Source organism: Helianthus annuus, chromosome 17 (genome assembly GCF_002127325.2).
Source record: "Helianthus annuus cultivar XRQ/B chromosome 17, HanXRQr2.0-SUNRISE, whole genome shotgun sequence".
Lineage (NCBI taxonomy): Eukaryota > Viridiplantae > Streptophyta > Magnoliopsida > Asterales > Asteraceae > Helianthus > Helianthus annuus.
The window spans coordinates 87445241-87461695 of NC_035449.2; the positions used below are offsets into that span (position 1 = coordinate 87445241).

At 32.7% G+C, this 16455-nt stretch overlaps 1 protein-coding gene and 1 long non-coding RNA gene across 11 annotated transcripts; one reads left to right on the forward strand and one right to left on the reverse strand.

Annotated features, from left to right (window-relative positions):
* Window positions 1–431: 431 nt before the first annotated feature.
* LOC110926514 (flavin-containing monooxygenase FMO GS-OX-like 4) lies at window positions 432–15651 on the reverse strand. Of its 2 annotated transcripts, XM_022170289.2 has the most exons (7): window positions 14888–15651; window positions 2529–2603; window positions 1735–1884; window positions 1581–1663; window positions 1091–1224; window positions 829–1004; window positions 432–716 (listed from the first exon to the last, which is right to left on the reverse strand). In XM_022170289.2, the coding sequence occupies exons 1-7, from the start codon at window positions 15407–15409 to the stop codon at window positions 585–587; spliced, it is 1272 nt and encodes a 423-aa protein (XP_022025981.1). In that variant the 5' UTR covers window positions 15410–15651; the 3' UTR covers window positions 432–584. The 2 variants fall into 2 exon arrangements, with proteins under 2 accessions (XP_022025981.1, XP_022025982.1); XM_022170290.2 differs by lacking the exon at window positions 2529–2603.
* On the forward strand, window positions 9327–14295 carry LOC110926515. Of its 9 annotated transcripts, none has more exons than XR_004885812.1 (8): window positions 9327–9671; window positions 9813–9880; window positions 10083–10385; window positions 10678–10785; window positions 11249–11342; window positions 11475–11535; window positions 11623–11802; window positions 12140–14295. It is a non-coding gene; the product is annotated as an uncharacterized LOC110926515 (long non-coding RNA). The 9 variants fall into 9 exon arrangements; XR_004885815.1 differs by lacking the exon at window positions 11475–11535 and having other exon boundaries at window positions 12140–12497; window positions 12584–14295; XR_002585276.2 differs by lacking the exon at window positions 11475–11535 and having other exon boundaries at window positions 12140–12401; window positions 12584–14295.
* Window positions 15652–16455: the final 804 nt, after the last annotated feature.

A 16455-nucleotide genomic window follows, 5' to 3' on the forward strand; every position in this document is an offset into this window, starting at 1 on the left:
ATTTACTTGACTCGAATTGAATCGAATTCGAATTCTTGATAATCGAATCGAGTTTAATCGAATTTCTAATTTTTCGAATTCGAAACGAATTCTGAACACGCCTAATTTAAACACCTTGGGAGGGGGAGATCTTAGGTTCAAGTCACACAGACGGCATGAGTAAAGAAATTTGATGTTCAAAAAAATAACTCAATAATAGCTTGCATTAATTATCTTATGATAATGGTTAATAACTAAACAATTATAGCATTAATTGAGATGTTTTATACGTTTAGCCTTTCAAAAAAAATTTGACCAAGACCACTCGTAGTGGCTCCATTTGGGGCGTTTTTTGTGCCCGAAAACGCCAAATCACGCCGAGGATCCACCCCCCAGGCGTGTTTGGCTTGTTTTTTTTTCCGTGATTCAAATCACACTTTGAACATTTTGAGTTGGCCAATAACAACACCCTTACAGTCAATTTTCACTTGAATCAAAACATTACACAATATACTTATTGGTAAAATGATTTGTATACCATTTTTTGCTTTCGATATATCGAAGTTAATCAATAATCGCTTCTTAAAACAACAATATCGAGGAGACTATGATACCCACGCATCTCTGTAACCTTTAGGACGGGCCATCCAATTCTCAAAAAGCTTCTTAATCATCTTCTTAAGTCGATCCTCAACATGTAATCCTACTTGATCAGCTAACCAATCTACGTATTCAAACTGTCATCAAAAGCATCAATGTTGAAGTTAGAAGACATAGTTTGCTTGACATTAAAGTCAAGTGGAACGAAACACTCATTATTGTGGTACAAAAAATAACTAAGGCGAAAACCTGAAAACTTAGTGAATGAGTCCTTCGCTTCGGGATTCCATTTTCATCCATTTCTTGATAAAATTTGTAAACATCGGCCAACATCTCGTCTTTCGAGGGCAACAATATCTTCTCGGACAAGGCCTGTGCTACCCACTTTGCTTGCAACTCAAGCAATCGAAAGATAACGCCATTATCTTCACAACGTTAATAGTTAGAACAACAAATAACATATTATGACAGTAAAATAAATGGGGAAAAAAGAGTCTAGTGAATGACATACTAAAGGTTAATCCAACAAACGCGAGTCCAGGAGCGAGTTGCGGAAGGAAAACATGTTTGTATAGTGGTCCAACACAATTATCATCAACATGTAACATGTTATTTGTTCTTAGAAAGGGGAAATGGAACTTGTACCTAACAAACACCAAATAGAAATAATAGTTTAAACTTATACCTAACAACTACCAAATCAAAACCAGAGTTTACATATTCCTTTTTTCTAAAAATATAGAAACTAAAACATGGGTTTTTTTTGGAAGGGAAAGGATAAAAGTGTTAATTATATTTTGCCTTTTTTTTTTTTGAAGAGTAGTTTGTAACAAAAACCCTTGATTACTAATATGTCCCATCCTTGTATGGTGTCTTTTTGTTTTGGGTACTCAAAGACACATAAATTGTTATCTTAGATAGCAACTAACCCAAAACTAAAATTTGTTATCAAGAGTTTTGAAAGTAACCCATGTTAAAAAAATAATCTATATAGTTCATACCCTGTGCAATGTAAGATAGCATCCGCAACGATAGAGTCTCCATCTTGGAACTCTATTGTTCCGTCATTAAAAACACGTTTAATCTGTTACAAATGTCAAATATCATACCGTTACCTTATGAAGAATTAACTAAACCAAGTCTTTGTTTAAATACCATCATATGTTGCCAAATGTTTTCATATCCATCCAATCTAGTGACCTTGACGTCTAAAGATCTTGAAGAAAGATGGACCTCTTTTGCAGTGGTTGCGATTTCTCGAGATATGTCAAATGCGCTAGCCCCACTCCCGATCACTACCACTATCTGGTCCCAAAACGGGTAGACTTGTTCACTTAACCAAAAAACACTTTTATATCTAACACTTTTAATAAAAATGAATTAACGCAGAGTACTATATAAGTACAAACACTATGCTGATCAAAATTATGAATATTGTTCAAAATAAACTTGTATACATTCAAAATAAACTTTGTTCGACATTATAACTATTTTAATCTATTTGATATGTTTCCTTTATATATTACGTGATAAATAAAATAAGAGTTAAATGTCATTTTAGTCTATGTGGTTTGGGTCATTTTGTCAGTTTAGTCTAAAGGTTTCATTTTTCGCCTGTGGGTCCAAAAAAGTTTCACCGTTGCCATTTTAGTCCACTAGGTTAACTTTATCCATTTTTTCTGTTAACGAGAAGGGCAATTCGGTCATTTTATATGTAAGTCTATTAACTAGAAGGAAAATTAGGCCATATAAAATGACCGAATTGCCCTTCTCGTTAACAGAAAAAATGGATGAAGTTAACCTAGTGGACTAAAATCAACGGTGAAACTTTTTTGGACCCATAGGCGAAAAATGAAATATTTGGACTAACTGGCAAAATGGCCCAAACCACAAGCACTAAAATGACATCTAACTCAAATAAAAAACAAAAACACAGTAAAGATACGAACTTGATCGCGGTATGGTTCAGGAATACGATAATTGTGACTATGTAGTTGTTTGCGTGACCATTTCTCGATACCTGCCTTGATTTAGGAATAATAAATGAAATATACATACGTGAAAAATAGACGTGTCGTGAAACACTTGAAAAGAAACTTACTAAGAACTTCAATCGAGCCACAATTATACGAGCTCAATAAAAACATAGTTAACTTAAACTCTTCAATAAACAAGCTAACAAATTCAATAATATAACATATTAAGTCATGAATTATTAACCAAGTCTAGTTACTGATACCTTTTTTAAACTACAAAAGTCACTAAAAGTTTCATTATTGTTTCTGTGCAATTTGTTTTATGTATTAAAACTATTTAAAAGTAAGTGACTAAAATGATATATATATATATATATATATATATATATATATATATATATATATATATATATATATATATATATATATATATATATATATGGGCTGCTAGAATGAGAACCACCTTGAGTTGTAAGAACCGCGAGAACTACACCCCACGGAGCGCCGTTCGCCATGATTTTTTTTACAAGTAGATGTGTATATTATAAACACAGCCGTAAAAAATCATGGCGAACGGCGCTCCGTGGGATGTAGTTTTTTACACCACAAGTTTGGTGTTTTTTAATTTTTTTTCTTTTTTCTTTTTTTTTTCACCAAACTTGTGGTGTAAAAAACTACACCCCACGGAGCGTCGTTCGCCATGATTTTTTACGGCTGTGTTTATAATATACACATCTACTTGTAAAAAAAAAATCATGGCGAACGGCGCTCCGTGGGGTGTAGTTCTCGCGGTTCTTACAACTCGAGGTGGTTCTCATTCTAACGGCTCCCTATATATATATATATATAACCCTTATTGCGAGAACCGCAAGAACCAATGTGAACACAAAATAAAATCTAAAAAAAATCAAAAAAGCACTCAAAATTTTTTTTTTTTTTTTAATATTTTTTTAACAAAAAGCGCTATATTTAGTTACCAAAAAAAAACCCCTTTTTTTTCGAGTAACGGTTATCCATGCACATGTGCATATGTATCATTATTTCAACAAATTCCGTAATATGTTACCAGAAATAGACAATTGCACTTTAATTTACAATACCATCTGTAATACACTACTTTTTACATTACCAATATTCAAAATGCACATATGCATCATTAGGTATAACCATGATATACCATTTTTTGGTACAAAAAGTTTGTGATTTTGAATGGAAAAATAGACCCATATACATGTTTTTTGGTTAGTTATATCTAGTGGTTGATGGTTTGGCTGTAGTTGTTACTTTATAATGTAATATGATGATTGGATGGTATAAATGGTGTTGATATACATGTAATAAAGTGAAAATATTGGTAATAGTATTGTGTTATGGATGGTAGGAGGTAATGATATTGTATTATGGATGGTAGGAGGTAATGGTAGTGTATTATGGATGGTATGATATATGAAAGGGAAAGTGTATTCAAAGTAGTGTAACAAAACAACTTATTTCATGTTGATACATATAGGTGCACATGTGCATTTCTAATATTGGTAATGTAGAAAGTAGTGTATTACATATGGTAGTGTAAATAAAAGTGCAATTGTCTAATATTTGTAATGAGTTACAAAATTTGTCAAAGAAATGATACATATGCACATGTGCATGTTTGTGTATTATGGATGGAATGATAGATGAAAGAGAAAGTGTATTCAAAGTAGTGTACCAAAACACCTTATTTCATGTTCCTACATATAGATGCACATGTGCATTTCTAATATTGTTAACGTAAAAAATAGTGTATTACACGTGGTAGTGTAAATGAAAGTGCAATTGACTAATATTTGTAATGAATTACGGAATTTGTCAAAGAAATGATACATATGCACATGTGCATGGATAACTGTTACTCGATTTTTTTATTAACAAAATATAGCGATTTTTCCAAAAATAATAGTAAAAAATAAAAAAAAAATTGGGTGTTTTTTAGACTTTTTTAGAAATCCTAACAAAGATAGCTCGTGCATTAAAAAAAGGACCCCTGGCCCACCATTACCCCCTCTCCCTCCTCTTCCGCGCATGCGGCAACAACTACCCGCATTCACCCTTCACCGCGCGGCAAAAACGTGTTGGCGGCACATCCCCTTGCGGCAAAAACAGTCCCCGCAAACCCTTGCCGCACCCACCCCTCTTACCTTAATATTAACCAATATTTATTATGTTCCATTTAGATTTAGATCTCTTATTTTAAAACTATTTACTCCGTGGAGACATAGGATTAAGGTTAAGGAGTTTCATGAGTTTGTCCTAGTTTTGTTTTAGGTTCTTGTCTTAGGAGATTAACTTTCAGTTTCTTTGAGGAGTTGTATGGCATTTTTATAGGTTTTCACCATTTACCGATGTCGTAATTTTACTAAGAAATACTTCTTTATTTATGTGTGCATTTTATTAATTTTTTGTTTCTACTTTTTCTTTGGTAGATGTGTGTTTTCTGGAATCCTATGTCTTGGTTGTGGTTTTTAGAGCCGCGAATCTTATGGATGGAATGATAGATGAAAGAGAAAGTGTATTCAAAGTAGTGTACCAAAACACCTTATTTCATGTTCCTACATATAGATGCACATGTGCATTTCTAATATTGTTAACGTAAAAAGTAGTGTATTACACGTGGTAGTGTAAATGAAAGTGCAATTGACTAATATTTGTAATGAATTACGGAATTTGTCAAAGAAATGATACATATGCACATGTGCATGGATAACTGTTACTCGATTTTTTTATTAACAAAATATAGCGATTTTTCCAAAAATAATAGTAAAAAATAAAAAAAAAATTGGGTGTTTTTTAGACTTTTTTTAGAAATCCTAACAAAGATAGCTCGTGCATTAAAAAAAGGACCCCTGGCCCACCATTACCCCCTCTCCCTCCTCTTCCGCGCATGCGGCAACAACTCCCCGCATTCACCCTTCACCGCGCGGCAAAACCGTGTTGGCGGCACATCCCCTTGCGGCAAAAAGAGTCCCCGCAAACCCTTGCCGCACCCACCCCTCTTACCTTAATATTAACCAATATTTATTATGTTCCATTTAGATTTATATCTCTTATTTTAAAACTATTTACTCCGTGGAGACATAGGATTAAGGTTAAGAAGTTTCATGAGTTTGTCCTAGTTTTGTTTTAGGTTCTTGTCTTAGGAGATTAACTTTCAGTTTCTTTGAGGAGTTGTATGGCATTTTTATAGGTTTTCACCATTTACCGATGTCGTAATTTTACTAAGAAATACTTCTTTATTTATGTGTGCATTTTATTAATTTTTTGTTTCTACTTTTTCTTTGGTAGATGTGTGTTTTCTGGAATCCTATGTCTTGGTTGTGGTTTTTAGAGCCGCAAATCTTACTGGAAGCAATATCTATGTCCTCTAGAATAGAGGTAAAGTTTGTCTATGTCATACCCTCCCAAAATCCTGTCAATAACTTGACTATAGATGGGATAATACTAAATAACGTTATTGTACTATTTTTAAAACTATGTACATTCATGTATAACTTGCATAACGAAAAAGCTTGGTTAACATCAATGGTTTTTTTTGTTACAAAAAGAACGAGGCACTTTACTAGAACACCACAAAACTTAATTAATATAACAGCAAATATTTCCTTTCATGTAAATAATACTAATTATCATAACAAGAAATATCATAACAAGAACTTTTTCTTTTAAACGCAAACACATGCATACACACCCCCACCTTAAAATCTACTTTTAAGGTTCACCTAATTTGATGTTTGAAAAGACGCATCAACATTTGTGAGATGAACATCAAATACCGTTATTGTATTATATCACTAGGTTATAACCCTGTGTATTACACAGGGTTGAATAAATAAATTTTATATACTAAATAATAAAACGATATATCTTTAAAAACCTCCTCTATTGCACGAGTTGAATAAATATAATTTTATATATTAAATAATAAAAAGTTATATCTATAAGAACCATATTGTACGTGTTGAATAAATGTAATTTTATATAACAAATAAAAAGTTATATATTTAAAACCACGTGTATTACATGGGTTGAATAAATGTAATATTTTTTACTAAATAATAAAATAATACATCTTTAAAAAAACCTCATTTATTACACGGGTTGAATAAATGTGATTTTATATACCAAATAATAAAAAATTACATCTTTAAAAATATGCGTATTACACGGTTTAAATAAATGTAATTTTCTGTACTAAATAATAAAAAAATGTATATCCTTAAAAAACCCCGTGTATTATACGAATTGAATAAATCTAATTTTATATATCAAATAATAAAAAGTTATATCTTAAAAAACCTCATGTATTACATGGGTCGAGTAAATGTAATTTTGTATAGTGAAAATAAAAATATTTAATATATTAATACAAAGTTTGGTTTTCGTGATAAAAATAGATTATTCTGTTGTTGCAAAATTTGTTAACGAAGTCTCAATAAATGTAACCCTTTATTAAAAACTCCGTAAATATATAAATGATAAATAATATTAGTTAATTTTATTTCAAATTTCGTAAAATCTATTTGATACCAAACTAAACAAAACGTTCAAATATATATTAAGATCAAATTAGATAACTAAGTTTGAATTTGAAGTAAATAGATAAATATAAAAGTAATAACTAATTGAGTTAATTACTGTTTTCGTCCCTTTGGTTTGTCAAAAATCACTTTCAGTCCATTAGTTTAAAAATTGCAATTTCAGTCCATGTGGTTTCACTTTCGTAACAATTTCAATCCATTATTCTGTTAAGTACAGGGACTGAAATGGTTACGATGTGGACTGAAATAACGAAAGTGAAACCATAGGCACTGAAATCGCAATTTTTAAACTAATTGACTGAAATAGTGATTTTTGACAAACCATAGGGACGAAAACAGTAATTAATTCTAATTAATTCAAATAAATAATATTATAAATGAGAAGGAGATTAAACTAAATAATAATTATTCATAAGTTATTACACTAAATAATATTTAATAGGAGGGTTATCTATAATTAACTAAAAGAGATTAAACTAAAATAATAATTATCTATAGGAGATGGTCTAATATGATGACAAGTGTCCCAAAAGTGGTTTCTTTTATTATATAGTATAGATTTACTTTTTAGTTCTAATAATTTACATCTACATAGTTGGTAAACAGCCAACAAGCTGCGCCGTTACCCTTTTTTGCATTGCATTGCATTGCATTGCATTGCATTGCATTGCATTACATTACATTACAGGATCCTCTACCACGTAACGTGACGTGACGTGACGTGACGTGACGTGACGTGACGTGACGTGACGTGACGTGACGTGACGTGACGTGACGTGACGTGACGTAACGTAATATTATATGGTAGAGGATCCTGTAAAAAGTGGGACTTTTGTGAGAAGTGTGAGAAATAATTTGGGAGTGACAAGTGTCCTTTATCCTAATTAATTCAAAAGGGTATATTAGTAATTTGACATTTTTATCATTTAATTGATTTCCAAGAATAACTGCCAAAAAAAAAAAAACTGCCGATGAGTTTTTTAAGGTTTGAATTGAATTTTGAATTAGGAGAAATTTTAGGAAACATTATACATCTGATTATTTTATATTCTTTATCATCTTTTAATCGCAACATCTTTTAATCATGCACTGTTCATGGCGTGGTGTTTTAAAAAAACTGGAGACATTGACTATGATTCAAGTCATGGTGTTTTATCTGGAGACATTGTTCATGGCTGGTGTTTTATCTATGACTTGAATCATACATTGTTCATGGCGTGGTGTTTTAAAAAACTGGAGACATTGACTATGATTCAAGTCATGGTGTTTTATCTAGAGACATTGTTCATGGCGTGGTGTTTTATCTATGACTTGAATCATAGATGTTTAAAACACCACGCCATGAACAATGTCTCCAGATAAAACATCATGACTTGAATCATAGTCATGGTGTTTTAAAATCTGGGAATGTTTTGTTTTGATAAAACACCACGCCATGAACAATGTCTCCAGATAAAACACCATGACTTGAATCATAGATGTTTGAAACACCACACCATGAACAATGTCTCCAGATAAAACACCATGACTTGAATCATAGATGTTTAAAACACCACGCCATGAACAATGTCTCTAGATAAAACACTATGACTTGAATCATAGTCAATTTTATCCAATTGTTTTAAAACACCACGCCATGAATCTGATTACAGTTCTCTTTATGATAATGTATGACGAATATGTAACCAAAGACCTCCTACAATTAAGGTGAATCATTAATTCCTATATTTAAGGAAAAAGGAGTGAATGTAGGAGGTTTTGGTCGTGTATGATATGGTTACCATATTTCAAACATTGAAAAAGACACTCTTGCCCTTCAATTTTACATAAGGTCCCTCTAATTAAAACACAATTTACATTTTTATACCCTATTGATCTCAACCATTAGATCAAATATCCAATGGTTTAAAACACTTCTTACCCTTCTTACATTTTAGACACTTTTTATCATATCCCTACCCTATATTATATTATATTATATCTATACAACCTAATAAAAGCCTTAATTAGAGGACACATGTCCTCCTCCTAGGCCTCTAAACCTCATTTTCCCGCCATTTTTCTAATCCCTTCATTTATCTTGAGTTAAACCCGACACGGGATCCGAATTAGTGTTTTGGGTCAATTTTGTTCCTTCCATATATAAAACAAGGAACCGTTTCTTTGTTTCCATTCTTCTTCTTCTTCTCTCATACTCTTTGAGATTATTAGGGTTTTTTTTTGTTCTTCTCATCAGAAAATCATCATCGACGGCACAACTCGATAATCATCGACATCATACTCTAATTCTCGCATACGGCAAAGTCGATTAGAGCTTTTCTTTGTTCTTCTCACTGAAGAATCCAACATCAAGATCTTCAGATTAATTCCTTTTTCTTCTTTATTATTCAATCGATCAATCGATTAAACTGAAATCAGTCGCTAGGGTTCAAGAATCTTCATCTGGTTACCCAAGAAATGTGGACCATACCTTTGGGAATCTCAGTCTCTCCCAATTTCAACAAGTTGCCACTTTTCTCTCCTTCATCTGATTGTTGTTTTGGTATGTTTCTGTTCTTTTTTCGCATCATTTTTGTTGATTATGTGTGTTTTTTTTTATTTTGATATTTTGTTTAGCTAGGGCCTGATGATTGATTAATCGGTTTACGGATGTTTAGTTTCCATGTGTTGACGATTTTCGCAGATGGGATTTTTGTTTCCATGGTGGCACTGTGGTTTTGCAGATTGAAAACGTGAAAGCTTAATTGAATAGTAAGATTTAAAATTACTTGACTTGATGCTCGATTTGTATTGATCTGATGACTATCTATATTAATTTTTATTAATTTCTTCAAAATGCATTATAATTCCATCCATTGCTATTTGTATTTAATCCGATTATACATTTGTGTTGCTTTCATCTATGATTATTGATGTGTTTCTATTTGTTTTGATTTTGACCTAATTGGTTCAGCAGCCGTGTTCCTCTGCAATAATCATATCTTCAGACGCCACCATCGAATCTTTTTTTGTTCATCGATTATCGTCAAGGTATGTTTTCATGATCTGAATTATTATCCGCTATATGTATGTCTTTGGCAGCCCTATAAGAACTGCCGAAGCCCTTCTCAGGATTAGAAATGTAAATGAACTATTAAAGTGTGGATTAAGTGTGTTTTGTGTTGTTTTGTTGAAGAAATTGTGGATCTGTGAGATTCATTTTTCAAATATCGATGATCTGTTGATGCTTTTGGTTACTTGAACGACTTTTGAAGAGGTAATTTTCATTTAACAATCCATTGTAGATATTATATTATTGTAGATTGTATATGTAGATTAATTGTATGTTTTGAATCAGTTTGTATTGTTTATGGTTTTCCATCAGATCAGGGAACCTAATGTTTGACGTTTGTTTGTTATTTGAAATCCCCAATATGATGTTGTTTGTTTAAATCTTTGTATAATTTGGGAATTTTAAATAATTCTTAAACCCTAATTGGGGGTTTATAAATCTGTATGCTTCTATTTAATTTAGTGCTTCTTTTTGTGTTCTAAAAATTGATTTGTAGGTTTATTGTAAATGTGAGCTTATGTGACCGACAATACGACATGTATTCTTATCTGCAAAAGTAGTGGCAGAGGAGACTTTCTGACAAACAAATGTCGTCTGCCCAAAGGTATAATTTCGATATGTCAGTTTTTGATGTTCGTCTAATAGATTTTGTTTGTATATTGTGGAGATAATTGGTCGATTCTACCGTATTTAAGGATTTGTATAATTCGGGTCGTTTTAGATGAGTAGGTCATACTCAGATAAATGGTCATTCGTCAAAACAGGTTTGTGTTCTGGTAAAGAAAGGGAGATTTAGGAGGTTTTAAGCATTGAAATTCATTTTTAATGCCTTTTAGCTTCTTGACATGTTCCATTTTTAACTAAATCTTTTAGTTTAACCCATTTGAATACTCAAGGTGAAAAATAACCTAAATCAACCCCAGTCTATCATGGGTCAAAATTATCACTTTAAAAATTAACTATTATCATTTTTACAAACCAGTTAAGTTAATGTGGTCAGTTTTTGTTGACATAGCGTCTTAATTAAATCTAATTTTGCTATGTGATATATTGGAAAAATGGAGCAGAGGCATAGGGCTATACGGAAGCTACAAAGCAAATTGAAGGCGACAGAGGACAATTCAAATATCGTCTCCTTCAGGAACATGCCAGATAAGTACCGTGAGTTTATCTCCCCATTTTCGTTATATTATAATAAGTTTTAGATATTTATGCATTATATCCCCATAACTTCTATATTTTTATTATATATGCGTATATATGTATATGTATGATATATTTATATCCATACAGGTTAGTTACTATGGTTGGGAATGACACAAGTCTTACATATTCTTACTTTTTGATACTAATGGTGATACTTTATTCGCAAAATTTGTCTATATAAATTAATATATGTTCTTTTAAGTTTCGTTATTAAGAGTAGTTTAATTTTTTTCAGGCTTTGCTATAAGCTTCTGTTGCTTGCAGAAAGATATTAGTAATCAATGGGTGTTTGTGGGTTATCTTGAAGATGCAATCATCATAGAAGTTTAATCCAACTTCATCTATCTTTCATTACGTGTTTTAAAATTTTTAGAGAATCCCGACGATATCAAAGCTGCTCGGTAAATTATCGAAGGTTTGTATTATCTTCTGATTAATGTTAGTCATAGGTAGATGTGGAAAAATGGGCGGATCAAAGTAGTTGGGTAAAAAGTCAATATGGATTCAGGCTTTCGATTCGGTTGACCCAAATCACTTTTAGTTTATAGTATTTTCATTTTTCTTGAATAAAATGATCTATGATGTTTTGGCATGTTTTCACTATTTATATTATCTGATTAAGTTGGACTGTTACAGTCTGTTAGAGAATAATCATATGTACCGTTATACGTATACGAAGTATTTTTTTAAATGTATTTTTAATTATTTTTAAATTTAATAATATCAAAATAATTTTTTCTTTTTACTACCAGAGAATCAGAGTTGTTGAAGATAAGATTATGAGAAAATCTCGAAGTGTCTCTTTTTGACCCGTGTTACAGAGAATTTCATGTGTTAATGCCTGGGAAAAAGTAGTATAGATGTTCAAAAGACACCCAGAGGGTTAATTTTCAGGCAAAGATGGAACAATTAACAGCTTTTCACAACTTCATCTTTCCTACTTACTGTCTATTCCGACTACTTGACTTCGGCACAGTCACCCCACCTGAGCTGCTAGCGTTTGGCAAATCTCAGGTACCCAGAAGTTATAATATACATTATGACTTCATAAAAGTCAGCTGCAGCTACTATAGTTTTTATGAAACTTTTTAAATGATTATTGCGACCAAGGTAAGAAACACCCTTGCAGACAAATGGTAAAAAACAATAGGGTAGTAATCAAAATCTAAACTTTTGGATTGGTTTTGGTTTTGTAGGTGGATTATATACTTGGATACGGCCCAAGAGCAATAAGTTACATGGATGGATACCGAAGCACTACCCACAAAAAGTACACATTGTAAGAATAATGAGTGTGTTAAAGTGGGCTGTTATGAAAGAGTATCGGATGGGCGCTATTTGGGTTTTAAATAATCTAGGACACTAATCATTTGAAAACATAATAGAGTGACCCGTTTTAGTTCGAGCAACTTTTTGTTATTTGACATGTTTGTCATCCTTATTTGTATGAACAAGATTTTGTATAAATATCTCTATATGATTGTGCAATTTTGACCAGATTTAGGATTGTTTCAGACTTTTTGGGAACCCAGTTTGCAGTAATACCCTTAAGCAGACTCAGTATTCCGACTCAGACAATCTATCTGACTATCTCGGGATATTCTACAAGCTTCCCAGATTTTGGGACCAAACCGTGTCGGTCTGATCGAAAACCGAGTTCTCTAAGATGTGACTGTGTTTATCCATATGAAGGCAATCTGTTCTTTCGAGCACCATCTTTTCAGGTTTTAACTAAAGATACATTGTGGCATTCACTAGAATCCGACCTTTGGACAAAACGGTGCCTCACTCCGGGCTTACTCTCCAAAACACGTTCTTTGACATCACAATTATCTTCAAATGCATGTGCAGTTCTTTCCATCAAAAAGCAAGCATTTTACAATACTGGAGGTCCGGAAAATGAGGTTTTGCTAACTTGGAAAGGAACCTGGTGAGTTGGCTGAAGCAAGAAACAAATAGTATTTGACTATTATTTTCTATTTTGTTTTTATTATATTAGGATTGCTTGATTGTGGTAACTTGAAATTTAAGTCTGATTGTGTTGCCTGCCCTTGAATATAGCATTCTAACCTATATGTATGCTCGTGTGCATGTGCGCTTGCAAACCTGTTCAATGGTAATATTTTTGTCTATTTACCTTTTGAGGTTTACATATTGTTTAATGTATTGAACATATTCTAAACCTAGGTTAGAGTGAAACATCTAAAAATTTTGGAAGTCCAGGTTGGAGCTTTATTCAAAGTTAATAATGCGCGAAGGAAAAACATAATATATATAAAGAATCGTTCATGTAAATTAGACACGAACCTAACTCGAAATTCGTGAATTTTGGTTTAGTTTAAATGGATTCGGGTAAGTTTCAGGTTGAACCGACGAACATGTTTAGCTAAACAGGCCGGGTTTGTGACAACCCGTTCGGGTTGGAGGGCTTACCCGTTATTTATATTATGTTATATTTTTTAAAATATGATTTACGTCATAAATTAAATTGAGTATGTATTTTATCTATTAATATTGTTTATTTTCCGTTTTTTAAGCCATTTAGGGAAGGTATATAGTTATTGTTTATTGGTCATAATGTTTTAGGTGGTAACGTAAATGTTGTCTCAATCTCGATATGCTGAATGAATTTCAATATTTGAACATACAAGAGTGTTAGCAAAGTAAGTTATGAATGGTTTGTCAATGAAGAAAAGGTTCACATAACCATTGGAATACTCGAAGTACTACGTGTCAAATAATTACCTTTTTTCCTGAGTACACCCTTTAACCGTATCATATATGTAAATTTTCCAATTGATAGAATTCTTAATTGTAAGGGTAAATTTGACATTTTTTTTGAACGGCAAATTTGGATCACTGACGGACCACTGTAGTATCATTGTGCCACCAGCAGAACCACCCGATCATATCCATCTCCACTAGGCAATAATGCCTATACACAAATTCAGGAGGAAACCCAATAAATCTGGGAAAAACCCCCTTTGTGGGAATCGAACCCAATAAATTTGACATTTTACTAACTAAAACTTGCATTTGTTATAATATCTTACAAAGAGTTTCTTTTATGAGCAATTATTATGAAACTGTATTTTCTTTATGATTCTCATTTACTCATATTGGTGATGATTGTTTTTTTAATTGGTCAAAAATAAATTCAGAGGTTATTGGTTACGAAACTCTAGCAAGTAGAAGTATTAGAGTAATAGGCTTTCAATTTATATTTCGAACAAAAAAACGAATTTCCGTCATTTACTTATATTTTCGGTTTTGTTACATCTATAGTATGATGCTTCGTTGTATTTTAATCTTCAACTTCAGATTTCGATAATAAGTCCATACGTACAGTTTCTTTATAATTAGTATAAACGTATTTTTTTTTTTCTAAAAACAAGAAACATATCATTTATCAACACCGCGAAATTCGCGGGTATTAGCACTAGTTATATTATAAAAGGAATCTGAGAAAAAAATAATACACCACAAGTTTCAGAACATACCAGGAACATCATCGGCAACTCGTGGTTCGGTATGATGACCATTACAAACAACCACCGCATCAAAATCCTCCTCCACCAAACCACCCTACGTCGTCTTCCACTCCACCACAAACTCACCACCCCTGACTCAACTCGCACCACCTCCGAGTTAAACCGAATCACCTCACCTACTCCAAACTCGTTAGCAAAATCCTTCAAAAACTTTAAAACCTCTTCATGACCGGGAAACAACCTCGGATCACCGTACGTTTTCTCTTCAAGTGAGAAGTCCGAGAAGCCCATCAGTGGCCGAGGAAGATTTGTTCGCAGAGATTTGTAAATACTGCTGTGAACAACAGTTCTGTTGGGGTTGAGGTGGAGACAGTCGTCAACTTCGACTCGGTTGTCGTAGACCCATGTTCCGCCGATTTGGCCTGATTTTTCGAAGACGGTGACTCGATGGTTCTCTCGGAGAAGCTCGCGTGCGGTGGTTAGGCCGGCGACGCCAGCTCCGATCACGGCTACGTTGACAGAATTCGTCATGGTGGGGGTAGGTGGTTTGCAAATGCTGTGAGTTGGGTTTAACCTTATCCCACTGTTTGGTTTTTAGCTTTTACATATGTCTAAATTTGGAGAAAGGTATAATTATTAGTTGGGGAGATCCTGAAAATGGTAATAATCTTATTTATTTTTATTTTTTACGGTAAATTTGGATTACTGACGAACCATTGTAGTATTATCGTGCCAATAACGGAACCATCCGATATCCATATCCGCTAAAGAAAAATGTCTATACACCAACTTAGAAGTAAAACACAATAAATCAGAGAAAAAACTCTCTTATGACAATTAAATCCATGACCTAATGCTCGATAAGTGTTATCTCACCCTTAAGATGACACATTAACACTCGGCTACAATGCCATTTATTACATTATAAAAGACTGTTTTCTTTTAAACATTGATAGATACTTTATTTTTGTTTTTTTCCTTGAGGATGCAAAAAAGATAAAAAGACGAGGTGAATTAACGTACAAAGGAATCGTAACATACAGATAATTATATATATTGTTCATGCGTAATTGATTACATATGTTAAGAAATTATGTTACTCCATGCCTAGTTATAGCACGAAAGGCTTTTATACGCTTTGGCATTAATATTAATAGTATCATACATTAATAGAACAGGAAACAGGTAAAAGCATGAATCATATTATCAACACAAAAATAGTAAACACCAATAAATCTCCTGTTCTTGTTTTGATGTAAGAGGTTGCATTTTAAAATATTGGAAAATGATACTATTTAATCACAAACTAGTATTAAGCCCCTCGCGTTGCGGTAAGGGTGTAAAACCGTGAGATATAGCATCAATGCCACACCACTAACAACGACCACCAACACTGAAGTTGTAGCGTGTTAATGCGAAGAAATTAGACCGAAACGTAAAGTATGAAAAGTAATAACTAAGTCAATTTAGAACCCGCACATTGCGACGAACTTGTCAAACAGGAGATAATAGACGACGTAAAAACGTTGAACCACACACGCACGTTGTGTTGTGTTAAGTCGAAAAATTCAGAAGAA

Bases quoted from the DNA above. Each gene is read 5' to 3' on its own strand.
- LOC110926514 (XM_022170289.2), bottom strand. From the start codon at position 15,409: ATGACGAATTCTGTCAACGTAGCCGTGATCGGAGCTGGCGTCGCCGGC. The intron at 1,885-2,528 runs GTTCGTATCTTT...TTTTGGGACCAG, and splicing joins CTGAACCATACCGCGATCAA to ATAGTGGTAGTGATCGGGAG. The intron at 717-828 runs GTTTTCGCCTTA...TTTTGATGACAG, and splicing joins CTCATTCACTAAGTTTTCAG to TTTGAATACGTAGATTGGTT.